At 39.3% G+C, this 17,029-nt stretch overlaps 1 protein-coding gene across 2 annotated transcripts in view; it reads left to right on the forward strand.

Moving 5' to 3' along the window:
• Nucleotides 1-734: 734 nt before the first annotated feature.
• eps8l2 (EPS8 like 2) overlaps nucleotides 735-17,029 on the forward strand; it is a 38,889-nt gene continuing 22,594 nt past the window's right edge. Inside the window, exons 1-4 of one of the 2 annotated variants that reach the window (XM_042496517.1) lie at nucleotides 735-976; nucleotides 7,666-7,716; nucleotides 8,161-8,207; nucleotides 16,350-16,414. In XM_042496517.1, the coding sequence (XP_042352451.1) occupies nucleotides 7,682-7,716; nucleotides 8,161-8,207; nucleotides 16,350-16,414 (147 nt within the window). In that variant the 5' untranslated portion in view covers nucleotides 735-976; nucleotides 7,666-7,681. Of the gene's footprint in view, nucleotides 977-7,665; nucleotides 7,717-7,832; nucleotides 8,208-16,349; nucleotides 16,415-17,029 lie in introns of those variants that run through there. The other variant, XM_042496516.1, reaches the window with a different exon arrangement.

The raw sequence follows: 17,029 nt of genomic DNA on the forward strand, positions 1-17,029 counted from the left end.
GCATGCCAGATCATTTTAAGCACCGGGGAGAGACTTGTTTTTTTTTATTTTTGCTCAGGGGAGAGACCCACCAGCAGGCTTAAGAGGCATGCTTTAAAAAAGAAAAATAAATAAATTGCTAAAATCACACCATTCATCATAGGAACAAAGTGAAAAAGCATACTTTACCATTTTCAAATTTCCGACCGTCCCTGAACACATCATGAGCGATGCAGGCTTCCCTCAGCAACATAATCAAATTTAACCTGAAAGTAGTGATATTTGATCAAAATAAATTCATTCCATGTCTCATTTAAAATTTTACCAAAACATAAATCTTGCACCATGGAAATAGAGGTGGGGTCAAGCACGTGTTTCAGTTACTCAGGGAGACTCAAGAAAAAATAATTGTAGCTCTGGACAGGATCAAGATTAAAAAGAAAGAAAGAAAGAAAGAAAGAAAGAAAGAAAGAAAGTCACACCCCAGCCACCATCTCCTCTGATAAATAACGGACAGTCCCTAAGACAACAGAATAATTCACTCCAAGTTTTCAAATGCAGCTGCTCAGTGTGGCTTTTTTTCTGCTTTATATAATGCATGCTTATAAAACTGACAAGCGAGTTGCATCGGCAGCATGCCTCCAAACCAAAATGCTCACTGCAAACTGCGTGAGAGAGAAACCGAGCGGCCCACCCCGCAGCAACGTGTCCGCGGAGCTCCTCCCCGCTCAGATTCAGTTACCTGCAGAGGCGCCTATCGCTCACCTGCTCCCGCGTTGCCTCCTCAACCACTGCGGGAACCACGCAAACAAACATCTGCGCTCTGTGCTGGACGGTAACTGTGTAGTTTACAGTCTTGGATTTCCTAAACGGTTCTACTTCAAAACAAATATCGACTATCTCCTGCGGAGTTTACCCTGTGATGGCTGACTGATGCTTCCGGCGCTGTCTCGCCCACGTTTGTCACCTTGAGCATCCCGTCCGGAAAAACAGCACTGTGAGTTCATATGAAGACTAACACTTCTGTCTGTCTGTCTGTCTGTCTGTCTACCTGTCTTTCTTTCTTATATACAATCTATCGTTCTTTCTATCTTCATTTCTTTCTTTCTTTCCTTCTTTCTTTCTCGGTCTGTTCTTTATACAGGGCTCACACTTTCCCACAGGGCCACTCAGTGACACTTCTGGAGCTTTCAGTCATATCATGATCTTCCTCAGGAGGCTGCTGTTTAGCCCTTTGAAAACTGAAAAAAATTGCTTGATTTCTTTTAAAAACAAAGAAAAAGGCAATGCATAGTTTAATAGGAAATTAACAAAAAAAAAATAGCAAGAAATAACAAAAGAGTTAGAAGAAAATGACGTGAAAATTAGCAAAAAAAGAAAAACCTAAAAAAACCAAAAAAACAAAACAAGAAAATGATATGAAAATGAGAAGAAAACAAAAGGACAAAGTCTAAAAAAAACATAAAAATGACCTTAAAATGAGCAGAAAACATAAAGGAAAAGCTAAAACAAACAAACAAAAAAAATATCTGAAAATTTGCGCACAAAAATAAAATAAAATAAAATAATTTTATAGTCACTTTCTCATATTTCTTGCACTTTGTGGGCTTCTCTTGCCAAGTTACCCCACAGCTTACTTGCTGGAAAGAAATCAAACCAATTTGCTCAGGTATCAAAGTTTTAAATGCTTGTCAAAGGTGTCTGAATGCAGCACAAGAAAACCGATGTCGATCCAGGTTCCAAAGGCTTAATGTCATATTTTTTGTGAACACATTAATGACTTTGTGTCAGTTTAATAAATTGAGGTTGGTTAATAGGGATGGTGAATTAATGTGTTATTAGACAATGTCTCCTAACATATTAATTCTTAAACTGTTTTGTGAGAAGATTTGAAGGTTTGAAGCGATTTAATAAATGGACTAATTCACATATTGGATCAGCTTGTTGCAGCGGAGCACAAAACTACCTGTTGCTGCCATACATTTAAATCTGAGGTCACCCTCAGCTGTAGCAGCAGTAATTACAGCATTTAGCTTTGTGGCGAGAGGAATGTGATTTCATTTTGGTTCAACAAGTTTAAGAATAGCCTCATGACTACTCATTAACCACTGAATGAGAAACACTAATTGCAGATTTCAGTCTTGTTAGTGTTTTGTGTTGTGCGTGTGCTGGGAGGATTGTATGAATGTTGTGTGAACACATGGACATTATATCTGTGAAATCTGACCTGATTTGTCTTGTGTTTCAGCTTGTCCTGATTCAGAACAAACCTGTCCCTTATCGCCAGATATCCAAACAGTGTGATTCAGCCTGATGGCTGTGTGGCTTTCTTTAGGTATATAAAAATCAGATGACAGTGAAGTCTTTCAAAATGCTTACTCAAGAGCATGGAGCAAAGTCCAGGTTGCTCATATCAGAGCAAACTCATATTTTTTTCAGACACATTACGTAAGCTATCACTGTCAGTATTTTTCTAGTTTTGTAATATGATAATGTCGAAAAGTGTTGCTATTGTAAGTTACCTCGTCTAAGCAACTGTACTTTATTTATCTTTTGTTTCTTTTAATATCATGACCCTTCACGAAGTAACAGACATTTTTCCTTGAGCATCCATGAGTGTCTGAGAAGAAATGCATGACCCTCCTTTCACTATGGATAACCAAATTGTACAGTTTCCAGCTATGATAAATGGTGTGATTTTGCAGATTTTTAAAGACAAAAAACATGCTTTTCAAACCAATTTACGGGTTTTGGGGTTCTGAGGGTGTTAAAAATAAATACAAAATACAACCTTTTAAAGGTAAATGTCCCTTCCCCAAACCAAATCATAAAACATAGCTCTCTTCCCAGTGCTTAAAACATTATCTGAGCTGCCTTTCCTGTTTTGCACCACACTCTCCCCTCTCATAATAACAAATAGTACCTTAAAAGTTAGTGTTTCGTTCAGTGTCATACTAAAATAAAACTCTAATACTTTCGTTCTAAAAGTACTCTAAAAGAAAACCCCACTTACACATTTGCTAAAGAGCATAAATGTGTAAAGGCTGGCTTTATTTCACTATCAATGTGCATGTCTTGATTCTTGTCTTTGTCGCTCTTTTCTTCAAAACCTGAAGCTTCAGGTGTGTTACATTTGGTGTGTTAGAGCGCTGTTGTTGGGATGTATAAGTTGTAGTTATTCTGCTTTGCATTAACAGATTTATCATGTTGTGCTGATGACTGTGCTACAGAGTTCAGCTGCTACAAATCAGTTGTTTTGTTTACACCTGGCGCGTGAAGTTAGACTGTCATCATGCGTAACAGCTTATGACCAACATAAACTCTGACTGCAGAATCCCATGTGCAATATTGATGCATGATATAATGCCAGTTTGTTGCCAAACTTGAAGTTTCTAGTACATTATCAAAGAAGATACAATATTTATAAGACATGCATGACACTATATGGTTATTGATTTATATTCAGAGATTTTCCTGTTTTGAAGATTTCAGGGATTCTTTTTGAGGAGTTAGCATGTTAGATGATAAATTATGAGTTTCAATCAAAAATTAAAACAAACAAAACCAAAACAAATGTCTGATGGCACAAGCTGAAAACACGAGACTGTATGAGGGAGGGCTGAACCGCACTCTGAGGCAATCGGCAGATTGCAAGATGACTGTGTTTCCATTGAGTGATGTTCTGCATCTTTTCCTCTGGCAAGAACATTCCAAGAAACATGCTGATGGATGTTCAAAGTATTAGCAGGTCTATTTCTATTGCAGCTACTGCACCAGCTGTCATTATTTCCAATCAAAGGCCACATAGGCCTGTAGTGTGAGCGATAATGAATGAATGAGTGATTTCTGGGAGGTGATAGTCCACTTTCACAGAGGAATTGTGGATTCAAAACCTCTGGATGATCGGCTCAACTTTTGAAGAGTGATGTGATGCAATAACACCTCCTGTATCTCCTGCTGCATCATGAGGGAGCCAGTTCCAACACAAGTGCATAGCCAAAGTATTATGTGGCCTATGAAGTGTTTCCTTGCAGTTTTGCGAAATATGGCTTTTACGATTCGCCTGAAATACCACCTCATGCGAGCATAAAAAACTTTTTTGCAATAAATCTGAGTTTTTTAGAAATTGACGTGTTTCCATTAGGCGTATTTTATACTCTCTTGGGGTTAATGGAAACCCGCCCATTGTTACTCTCAACACTCTCAAATGAGTTGTTGTCACAGAAAGCATGTACAAACAGGACAATACCTGCATCACCTCATTTTATTTAAATATGGCAATCTAAGAGCCACACATTGCCAGTAATATTGAGAAAGGACAGAGTCAAACAGCTGCCGTTACGATTAAGTCAAGATAAACGTCCTGCACACTGTGCTTCTGTTTTTGTGTAATTATTGTTCTAATGCCGTGTAATTACCTCTGAATAAGGGGTTGTCATTATTGAACAATAAGAACCTTAGGCTGAGTGGAGGAGAGGTGTGCGGAGGGCCTCTTGCCTTGAGGCTGACAACACATGACACCCAGCATGTCCTGCTCCGGCTTCACCTCCCTCCTGAAACCTGGCGACGGGCCAGAGCTGAGAACAATAGCGCCGAGGGGTGATGACCAAAGAGATAAGGACAGAAAGAGGAAGTTCACCTTCTGTGCAGGCTTGACAAAATAAATAGGATTAGTTTTCCTCTCTCTTTTGTATTTTGCGGTAAGATTTATTGTAGGTGAGCGTTTAAGCCTTTGAAACCTCAGAATATTGTCTTGATTTCTTTTAAAGATATGGGAAGAGACTGAGTAACTAAACAAGAAATGGCCCAAAAATTAGCCACAAATTAGTAAAAAGTTACAAGAAAATAACCAATAACCTGTAAACAAGCACACACAAAATAAGGAAAAAAACAAACAAACAAATAGCTGAATTTTTTTTTTTTTTAAAAATCCTATTTTTTTCTGTAACATAATTTTAATATAGAATTCAGAGAATTTTAATGATAATTTTCTGGATATTTCCCCCTTTTTTATCATATCTAATAATCACTCAAATTAATTTTTAGATAATGACCTTGTCACCTTTTACTTTTTTTTCAGTTTGCGGTCTATGTTTCTTGACAAGTAGCTCATTATGTTTTTCCTGTGTTTCTGAAAGAAAATCAAACCAATTCTCTCAGGAGTTTTAACCCTTTAACACCTGGACTGACATCAGTTTTCTTCTGTTGCATTCAGATGCCTTTTTCTAGCATTTGACATAAATTGGTTTGATATTTTGAAAAAACATAATGAGCAATTGCTCAAATTGCAAAAAAAGTGTAAAAGGTGATGAGAAAATGACCTGAAATTTAGCTGTGAAAAACAGAATTTTTTTTTTTTTTTTCATTTTTCACTTTTTATTACATTTTTGCTTATCTTCAGGATATTTTTGTCATTTATTTTACTGTTTTTTTAAAAATAATTTTTGGGCCATTTTTGTTCATTTGTTTCTCGTGTTCCTCCCATGTTTTCAAAAGACATTAAGCCAAAATGCTCAGGATTCAAAGGGTTAAATGCTTGTGAAAGGCTTCTGAATGCAGCAAAACTGATGTCGATCCAGATGTTAAAGTGTTAAAAGTGGTTGCATGGAGTGATGTATGTGAAAAAAAAACGTCTTTTGTCTGCAGTAACTTTGGTAATATCTGCTGAGCCGTCGTAATGATTTGGCCTCACTTTGTTTCAGCAGATATGAGCAGCAGATTATCTGCTGAGGGCGATTACGTTTATGATCTGCTGCGAGATAAGCTCGAGTGACCGCGCCTGTAACCTGTAGACCGTCATACACACTATTTACCTAGTGTAGTTTACCGCTGCTTGTTATGCAAAAAAACAGTTTTATACTCGAGGAGGGAGATAAGACATGTCATGAGGAAATGGCTGTCTCGTAACACTGTCATGAGCAAGTGGTTAGAAAACGATACTGAAATGTTCATAGCTGTTGTGGGAAGCATGCCCAATGTCACAAACTGACACAAGGTCGCGTGTTCCTGCAGAACACTTAAATTGCTTGCAGGTGACACAGGATCCAAATGTCTTGCTACCAATTAATAATACAAAGTGAAACGGATTCTCTAAAGCGATACATGGCCACTTGGAGTTTAAAAGTCACATAAGTAAAAGGTGATATTATCTCCAGTGAAATACAATTAACTTCAGCCATTAAGAACACTTATCTGTGTTTATCATACAGGAAACCACGCCGACTTCACCTTGTTGTGTAACAGCTAGTTCGGATCCACAGTCAGACTCATACAGTATGTGTTTAGCCCCACTGTGTGCTGCGTACCTGATATACATTACATAAGTGCGTCAGTTCATGCCTTGACAGACTCGACAGAGTCTCCAGGCCCAGAGGGAACGGTGAGGGCAAGTTTTGTTGTCATATTTCCTGTTCCCACTAACCAGATTTAGATGTGGCGCTCCACGCTAATTATCAAATAGTTAGTGTGGCTGGGTGTAAAACCAGACCAAATTAATTAATTGTAGCTATGCAGATATAGTCATCAACAAAGTGGATCTAATTACACAGTGCATATCAGCCTGCTGTCTGCCATTGTCCCAGATCAGCTCTCCAACTACCAGAAGTACAGGCCCAACACCTGGCTCTCCACAGTGGAAGAACAGGCTGCTAAGCAGACTACGCCTTAACTTTGCATAAGGAAGCATTTCAAAGCTAGAAAGATGGTCTTTTCATAAAACTGGGCTGCCTGTGCAATAGAAAGCAATAGAAATATTGGTGCTAGATTATCAGAGAAAACAGAAAAGGACTGTGGCCTTTCCTTTTGCTCAAGAGGTAGAAAACCGGACACACTATATATATGAAACTTTCCTCAAGCTGAGAAAAGCAATTTTAAAAATCTGTGACATCATCACAATCTAAAGTCTATGAGCCAAGGGGAAAGTAAACTGTGAAGCTAGAAACGATTTTAGGCATATGTGCCAGGTTTGTAATTCCACTGAACTGGTACCTAGTTTTTATCATAGATTTATGGCAACAAACGATCTCGTATTCCAGTGAAACATTAAGATTTAATATGATTCTAAAAACATTTTAGGGCAGTAAAAGGCAACACAGTATCCAGTTCCTATTTTATCAGCACTGCTTACTTTTACTGTTTGATCTCAAAAACACAGGAAGCAGTATTGCATCCACTTCCTGTTCACAAATTCCAATATTACAGTCAAAAGGGCATTAAAGAATGTTTCTGAAAACATATTAGAGAAATAGGCAAAAGAGTGACAGAATATTGGTTACAATTATATTTGATTTGCCTTGTTTTGCAGTTCGATTGGTGGTACCTCTCTCTGTCCACCTCTAGTCTCTTTGTGTCTGTAGTGGCGGGTATAGGAAAAAGCTGAAGTAGTTTCAACAACAGCCCTACAGCCAGCAAAAACTGGAACTGAGAAATGAGCAGGAAGATCTGGGTGCTGATTACATTCATTTTCATTTTCTACTCACTTTGTTGTGATTCAAAGCCGGTTCAAAATCAGCAGACTATCCCTTTAACACCATGGACTGTATATAAGGGCATTTAAAAGGATAAATAATGCATGTTTGTTTCAGTGGAAAATATTTACCCACCTTCAGCCGTCATCTCCCTCTCTCTGTCTTTCATTAACACCCACTTTTCTTTCTCTCTCTGATTCTCATCTGTTTCTTTCTACAGGTGGATGTCTTAAATCATGAGTGTCCCGGGACCTCTTTCGAGGCAAGCCAAGTAAGTGTCGCACACATTCCTGCTTTCCCCCTCACGTATTTACCTTTCTGTTACCGTCACGCAGGCGCGAGAGAATCACTAACCCAGTATGTAGAAGGTGGTGTGGGTCAGGGACCTCCGGCACAGAGCGGCTCTGTTGAGAGTTGTTTGCTTTGCCTGGCTCTCCCTCCATGTCCCCACACACCTCCTCTTTCCCTCCCCACTCTCTCTCCTTTTCCCACTCTCCCTCTCTCTCTCCCCAGCTGGTCCATATGCTCAGAATCTCAGGCTAATCTCATCCAGTGCCGGCCAGTCTGCTCACCGTATATCACTCCTATTTTGTGGGCTTGCGTTCATGAGAAGTGACAGTGTGGGAGTTTCAGAGGGTCTGTGACACCCAAAAGGTGCAGGAGACAAGATGAAGAGCATGCAGCGTAACCCCGTCTCCTCTTCTTGTCATTGCAGTGGAGTGGCCAGATCGGACAGCAAGATCAGCGCCAAGGCCCTCTACGGTAAGTGACTGCATGAGAGTGTGAAGGGAAATCACTGTCCTCGCCAGAAGGAGTATTTTATCATTGGCCTCTTTTCAAGACTTTGTTTTTACATGCCCTTCACCTGTAATTACACCTGGCTTTATTTCTGCGGCATGAGTCACCACAGACTGTTAACAGTTTATAGCTCGATATTAAGGAGCTCCTAATTGTCAAGAAATAGTTTTATGAAAATGTGCTCACTGTTTATTAACATTTTGAAACCAGAGCAAATCATTATCTTGTCATTATTTACTAATTTCTTGAAATTTGTGGGAAATTTCTAGCTGGGTGTATCATCAAACCAATTTTCTCAGGTTTCAAAGGGTTAAATAGCTCATGAAAGGGATCTGAACACAGCACATGAAAACTGATGTTGTGAATTAATTTGCTCTAGAGGTGGGCAGTATATCAAATATGGTTGCTGTATCTGGACTTGCTTTTCACGGGATGTATAAAATGACAATTATAAACATCGATTATAAATTTTCTCATCATTTTTTTTAAAGTCACCAGCACGAGACTCACTGGCTCTCCACAGTGGAAGAACAGGCTGCAAAAGGAAATGCCACAGTCCTCTCATAGACACACACGCACACAAAACAAGGAGTCACAATCATGATAAGTCACACACACTCCTCCGCCCATCCAGACCACTTTGTCCTGAGCGATGAGCAGGGGAGGTGTGTGTTTTTGTATCTGCAAGGCTCCTGACTCAGCCCAGTACAGCCTCTTAAGGACGGGAATGTTGGTCAGCGATTAACATAATTACAAATATTTAAAGCATTAATTACTGACCTTAATCTCATCGCGATTAACGCGTTAACGCCCTAATACTAAGTAATTGTATTTAACTTTATTATAACACTACTTTACCAAACTTTATGATACGAATGTAGCTACTTTTTTTAACTTTATTTTGCATTTTAGTAGTCTAAAGTAATTAAAATGGGATTTCAGTCTATTAAGATATATATATTGCAGTATTACTTTTAAGCCATAACGCCAAGCCCTAATTAATTTATTTACTTAATGCCTGTGTTGCCAAAGCTGGATTGTTGTTAATAGACTATTAACGGACATAAATGAGTCACACTGTTGCCTGGTGTCACTGGTGACATGTTGCTTTGTTGCGATGAACACACCCAGCTGTTTCCATTTTTTGAAAATGACGCTATAATTATGACCCATTTTTAAGCCATCACATTTTAAGTAGGAAAAAATCATAAAAGGCATTCAGTATGTCAGAGGTGGGAGTCACAAGAGGCCCCACAATATGATATTATAATGGTTCTTAACTCACAATACAATATTAATGTGATTTTAATGTTTTGCAATATGCTATTGAGTATTACGATAATAAATACTGTGATGTATTGAGATGTATTACCTTTTTTTCCGACTGCATATTATGCCCCTAAAGGAAAACTTTTTCAGTCTGATCGTCTCAGTTCAATCATTTTTATTGGACTGGACTGAAAGAAAAAAAAATCTAGTTGGTTACCAAAAGTTGAATTTGTATTATTTAAAAAAATCAATACTTACAATATTCCCATGCAAAATACTGCAATACTATGCTGTATTATCTTTCTCCTAAACCGCACAGCATATAACGCCAGTCTTATCTTTCGATACCTTTCCAAACTGTGTCAATAGTCAACTTGTGTGTATCGGCATGGTAATTGCCATGCAAATCTCTTTGTCCGGAAATCCAACACTTTCACTCTGCAGATGCTCCTGCAGACCCGCGACCTCGCTGGACTATCACAGTCCTCTCTCTAAAACACACACACAGTGATAAGAGGGGGGGCCAAGGTCCTGCTGAGGGGCCCTGTCATGCTCGGGCTGCTGTCACCTCAGTCAGACACTGAGGGACGTGGGAGGGAGGCAGGACTCCTGAAGGGAACATGAGGTTCCAGCTCTGTGCCTGCACAGAATGCTGGGATTTGTTGTCAGATGCGTATGGCTTTTGTTAGTTTGTCTGCACTTTACTGTCACATTGTGTGCAGATTTATATTTATGTTGTCTGACTTTCAGTCTTTTGTGCATACTTTGAATTGTGTCTGTGTTATTGTAGTGCTCTATTTGTACCTGTGTTGTCAGGCTGCATTACTGGCCTGTCACGACTGTGGTGAAACTCAGTAACACAGTTATGGCATGACACATTTTATTTTAGCTGTTGCATACTTGTGTTGGGGTGTGTGTGTGTGTGTGTGTGTGTGTTAGTGTGCTATTTACAGTAGGAGGGAGTGCAGGGTGTGCCTGTTTTTAATGTGTGGTTGGAACAGGGTGGGGATGCCCGTGCTTTACAGGTGAATAAAAGACGCATTGAAAAGTGGAGAGGAAGAGGCGGACTCACCTCTGGTCCTCCCCGCGCTGCCTCAGACATTAGCTCACTGGTTTCTGCCAGCACCTCCTTCCACATTGCCAACATAGAGGAACATTGTGCAGCATATTATGTGCCCACATAGAAATCTAAACTGAGGTATGACAGGACAATCTGCTCTTGTGCATGGCCGCACTGTTCCAATAATAGCCTCGAATGACAGATGATGGTATTGTAGAGATGCAAGATGTTTCCAAAGCATCTGACTGTGCTCCTCGCTGTCGGTGAAATATTTAAGTCATCCAAATATCCACAGGATGCACCCACTCCTGTGATCGCTGTGAAATATCACACTGTATGCGTGCGCTGTTATTCATTGGCTCATATCATCTCGCGTAGCAGATGGTCACCACTACCTTCTCGCTGCAGGCTGACAGCAGCGTGTTTGTCCTCCCGAACCACAGTGGCACGAGAGTGGACAATATTGTGCGCCATCCATAACAGTGGGAGATATTTGGTTAGATAAAGGTCTGTTGCTGCAAAACATGTAGAGCGACAACTCCAAAAGCCCCAGCTCGGTCTCTCATATGCAAAACTCCCCGTCATCCACACAGTGCAGGGCAGCAGACAAATGATGTAAATGATGCACAGGTCCTCCCACCTGATCTGTTGTCAGTCACTGTGGGGTTGAGCAAAGAGGTGCCACATTAGATTCATCATCCCGGCGCTTCAGACCATCTGGCAACTTTCCTCTATTTTTGGGTTTGTGGTCGAGGAGCATTTCTATGTCAGGTAAAATGCGTTTGGGCTGGAAGACTGAATTACAGGTGGAATTTCACACTTTGCTCTCATTAAACAAATGCACGATGTAAATGTGTACTCATTTTTTTTATGGTAGTGTGAGAAGACAACTCTCACAGATGTGTTGATGTGACACTTTCAGGTGACAAATGACCAAATCTTTGTGGACACAGAGGCACACTGCTACAATGCCTATTGTTCAGATTACCTCAGTTTCATAACATTGTAATACATTGTAATACATTGTTACTCTCTTAGTTTTTGGGTTGAGCCACATTTAATACAAATTCAGTTTGTTTGGAACACTGTGTAAAATTTAGGGGGATTAGTGCCATCTAGCTGTGAAGATTGCAGATTGCTATCAGCTGAAACTTCTCCCGATTAGGATTATTCAGTGTTTGTTCAGGATTTTTTTTTTTACCAGAAGCCAAATTAATGAGCCAGGTGATTAAAACTGGTCAAAGCACTGAATAAAGCAATTTTAAAAAAATCAGTGTTTCGCATACACTCTCATTGCAGACGGGTTGTTAATCACGGTAGCTGATGTGAAAAGCAGAAATGCAAATTGCCATATATAGAGCAAGCGTTTTGTTTGTCTGTTCTGGGATACAGTAGAAACACGGTGCTGCAACATAAGCCCTGTTTCCACCAAAAACTTTTGGTATAGTACCATTAGAACCAAATGTAACCCTAACTGACTGTAGATCAGTTTAGTGTTTCCTTCAGACAGTCAGACTGTTCAGACAGTCCTTCAAAAGTTCTCTTAAATATGGGGTTTTGTTACTCACTGATCTGTCCAGCTCTCCCTGTTTTTTCTCTTTATCAATGATACAGAGGGAAGTCTGCACCTCTTTTATCGTCCACAAAACAGGGTTTCACACTGACATTTTCAGAACAAAAAAGAGCAGGCTAAAGAGCCAATCATCACTAAAGCATATGTCATCCTAGGGAGACAAAAAAAAGAAATGGTTAGAGTTGTTATACTGACATTTAAGGTGTGTTGATTGATTCAAGTCATCAGTTTATGGACTGAGTAACATGCAAGAAAACATTCCACTTTAAAAGCTGCTATTAGCTGTTGGCAGTAGCCTTTGAACAGCAGGATGAATTTAACTATTTTTCCTCAGTCTATAGCTCCTGTTAGAGGCAGCAAACACCTTTTCATCTATAATACTATAGGTTATAGTTCAGTAATGTTTTAAAAACTTGCCATGGTATGAACAGTTGTAACTTATCGATTCTCCATTGACCAATTAACGGACTGTTGTGTTTTTAGCTACACAATTTAGTACTGAATCAATGTGCTTGGTACCTCAACAGAGGGGTGATGGAAAATGGGTACGATTATGCTGGTACCATACACAACTTTGTACAATGGAAACAGAAAAATGACCATTCTACTGTTCCAACTGAACTGCACCAGTAAATGAGGCTATGGTGATCTCTGTCGATGTGGACCCACTCCCTATGCAGATATAATGTCTAATTCTAAGTTAACAAAAACACAAGACATTTTGGGTAATTAAACATTAAAGGAAACATACTTATTATATTATATTCCATCTCTGCTAATATATCCCCATGAATCCTGCACACTGAACCTTTACAGGGCAGTTATTAGAGAGGTCAAATTGTTGATTGATCTGGGCCATGTATTGGTTTGATGATCTGCCAAACAGCCATGTTTATCACTGGTCATTGACTCTGGAGAGCCCTGAGGGTCTGCCCATCTGCCTGCTAAGTGGCTCTTATTGCAAGCTGTTGCAGCGCTGTGAATTGATTGGCATAAATGTCAGGCCATTAATAAGACATGAGGCGAGCTCGACTTTCAGTTCAACACCTGACGCTTGTGTTTCACCTGCGAGGAGCAAAGCAGGAAGGAATCAGCAGAGAGGAAACGGCAGGAACGTGCCTGCGTCATTAGGACATTATGCAGTTTTCCATTAACCCTCAAATTGTGCAAATTGAAATTGGGAATAGAAAATACGCCCAAAGGAAAAACGTCAATTTTGAAAAGACACCCATTTATCACAAAAAAAGTTTTTATGCTCTCATTAAGTGGTATTTCAGGCAATACGAAAAAGCCATATTTCACAAAATTGCAATGGAAACACTTTTTTGCTATTTATAGGTCACAGGCTATGTGCTCATCAGTATGAACTGGCTCCTTCTGGCATGATGCAGCTGGCGCCACAAGAGGTGTTACTGCATCGTATAAGAGGTGTTATTGCAATGCATAACTCTTCCAAAGTTGAACGGATCATTCATAAGTTTTGAATGCACAATTCCTCTGTGAAATTGTCAACTATCACCTCCTAGAAATCCCTCATATGTGGCTGCTCCCACATATAAGAGGCTTGCCTTTCCATTATCACTCGTTTAACACGCCTACGTTGCCTTCGATTGGAAATAATGACGGCTGGTGCAGTGGCTGCAATAGAAATAAACCTGCTAATGTGGCAAACATCTGTTGCCATGCTTCGTTATTGCCAGAGGAGAAGTTGCATAACATCACTCAGTGGAAATGCAGTCATCTCACAGTTGTGTTTTATAGAAATTTAGAAAGTATTGCTTAAGATTTGCGTATGGAACCCCACCCAGGTACAGCGGTTGCATGGATAATTAATAGGTGCTGAGAAGGGTCGGAGCTTTTTGAAGTATGTCTACAACACTCTGAATCATCAATAAATGGATATTAAATACTAGAATGTACTTAAGAGGCTTGACACACATTTTCTTAAGTGTTAAACAAACAGCAGATCTTTTGTGTCATTACAAAGCACAGAAAGTAAAATGTTTCTAAATGTCTGTATGGAAAGAAAACCTGTATAGCATCAAAATGTTGACTCAGTTGGGTGGGGGACAAAAAGAGACCTGATATGAGATCTGGCAGTGGAGTTGATAGGAACATCCTCTCATTTAACCGTAATTGTTACCTGCAGACCATTCACCTGGTAAATAGGTCAATGAGCACACTGGCACACTCATTAAACATTGGCCTGTTTCAAGACAAAGGTCCCAGCCAACAGTACACGCAGTACTGCGAACAAAGGCGTCTCGAAAATACGTCTTTCAAACTTTTGACGTGTCACCATTGGGGTTGTGACGATTCCCAGGCCTTAATCAGATAAAGTGAAACGTGTGCATGATAAAGTTTATTGCAAGTAATAGGACAGTGTGCGGGAATCCTATTTTCTTCCTCTATGGACAGTTTCCTCTTTTGCAGCTGTCCACAAGTTTTGAAGGTGTGTGAGGCTCCACGTTCTACATTCTGGAGTTTTAATTGAGGGAGAAAGACTAGATTTGATTTTTAGGCTGTGTGAAGAATTTATTAAATCCTTGTTTGAGACCAGACACCAATTATTATTCAGAGCAGGGTATGTAATAGGTCTTAAAACATGTAGAGTGGATCTTTGTGTATGTGTGGTTACATGGTTCTAATCTTCATGGTGGCAGGCAGCTTTGCAGAAGCATTGCAGCAACAACGCTGCCAGTATAAACACCACAAGTGTGCATGATGCAGCAGTTTGGCGAGGCTACCGTTGCGCACTGCGCGTGCATGTAGTTTGTTTCAGTAAAACTGTATTGGTTCACTTTCACAGAGCTCATATAACATTGTTTTCAGGTACAGCAGGCAACTGGTTTCAGTGGAAAAGCTCCAAAAACCCACTGTACACTGGAACTGCTGGATGTGTAAATAACCAGCTGTCCCCGAACAAGATTGCAACATCAACTCAATAAATGACGATATATACATGTCATGTAGAATCTGGAGTTTGGAGAAAAGAGTATTCCCACACACTGTCCTATTGAAACAAACTTTATTAAGCACACCATGTTTTGGTTTCTCAGGCCTTAATCAGATAAAGTGAAACGTGTGCATGATAAAGTTTATTGCAAGTAATAGGACAGTGCGCGGGAATCCTATTTTCTTCCTCTATGGATAGTTTCCTCTTTTGCAGCTGTCCACAAGTTTTGAAGGTGTGTGAGGCTCCACGTTCTACATTCTGGAGTTTTAATTGAGAGAGAAGGAGTAGATTTGATTTTTAGGCTGTGTGAAGAATTTATTAAATCCTTGTTTGAGACCAGACACCAATTATTATTCAGAGCAGGGTATGTAATAGGTCTTAAAACATGTAGAGTGGATCTTTATTATGTGTATGTGTGGTTACACGATTATGATCTCTGTGAAAATCACTGACACAAGTCATTCCGTCATGTCACTATTCACTGCAATCTTCCCTGCCGTAGTACTCTACAGATTTCTACAATTTACACTACAGTGCCCGAGATGAGAACGTGAGCATGGTGCTGTCGAGAAGCAGCTTCCCTGATCTTTGACCCTGCAGTAAATCTGTGCCTCGAATCAGTGCCCCAGATGGAGCAAGATTTATGCCAATGTGACCAACAAAACTATAATGTTAGACGGGAAAATCGGGGCTCTTTGATATGACATTTAAAAATTAACTTCTGAGATAGGTCTCTTTTCATGTTACTTGCTTTTTGGCAAGACATTTTTGGACCAAAATGATGTTAAAGATTAAATTTCACAAGAATAATGTGCACATTTTAAGTATGTTTAAGTGTAGCATTTCTTGCAGAGAATACCCGCTGTCGTTTTTACTAAAATAGCCTGCTGTAAATTACAGTATCAGGTTAAGAACTATCACCTGATAATACATACAATATTTATGTGAATATCTAACAGTATCGTGAACTCTGAAGCATAAAGTTGAGCCATGAAAAAAAAACACACACATTACGTGTCCCTGCCACTTCCTTATTGCCCTCCTGGTGTCTTCAGCTCACACGATAGTGTTTCATTTCATCAGTTCACTGCGCTGAGACGTGCAACATGTGGGGCTTAGGTTAGTGTCACTGCTGGATGTTTACATAGTAGAATCTACAGTAAGATCACAGGCAGGACTTGGTGGATTCTGCGTTGCTGTTTTTTTGTTTGTTTGTAACATTTAATATCTTTGTTTTCTCATCAACAGAACAGAGGAAAAAATACTCCAACTCCAATTATATCATGCATGAGACGTCGCAATACCATGTCGAGGTAAGACCCGGTTCTGATTATCTGAGAAATGAAAGTACAGTGTTATAATTCTGACTGTTCCTGTATTTTGAAAATTTGAAATGAAGCTGACCAGTTTATGAGGCACTCAAACAAACTTTACTTTTATTTATTTTTGAGGTTGAAAATCATTTAAGTGCTCATTTTAGTGAAATAAAAAATTAATGTTTATATTGTTTTAAATAGGAAATCTCACTGAGTGATCCTAAACATTTGCAGCTCATGACATTTCTATTATTCTATATTATTTTAACATTTATTTTACTTTTTATTTTCTAACTTACTGTATTATTATTTTTATTCTGTTGCTAGTGTATGTGGAAAGAACATAAAATTAGCCAAATAGAAATAGAATACATATTTGTTTAAATATTGAATTTTAACAAAATGCATAAAAACTAACAACACACAAAATGAGCAAATCTAGTTTTACTTCTGGTGACCCAGTTGTTTTATACATATATGTGTTGCATCTGCAGTTTTAATGGCTCTGAGGACCTTTGTTCCAACTCATGCTTCTCTTTTTCTTAACGTGTCCTGTAACACTTAACCGTAAACTGCCCTAAAAATAACAAAAGAGAAAAAAAGGCAAAAAGA

This window comes from Plectropomus leopardus, chromosome 11 (assembly GCF_008729295.1).
Source record: "Plectropomus leopardus isolate mb chromosome 11, YSFRI_Pleo_2.0, whole genome shotgun sequence".
Taxonomy (NCBI): Eukaryota; Metazoa; Chordata; class Actinopteri; order Perciformes; family Serranidae; genus Plectropomus; species Plectropomus leopardus.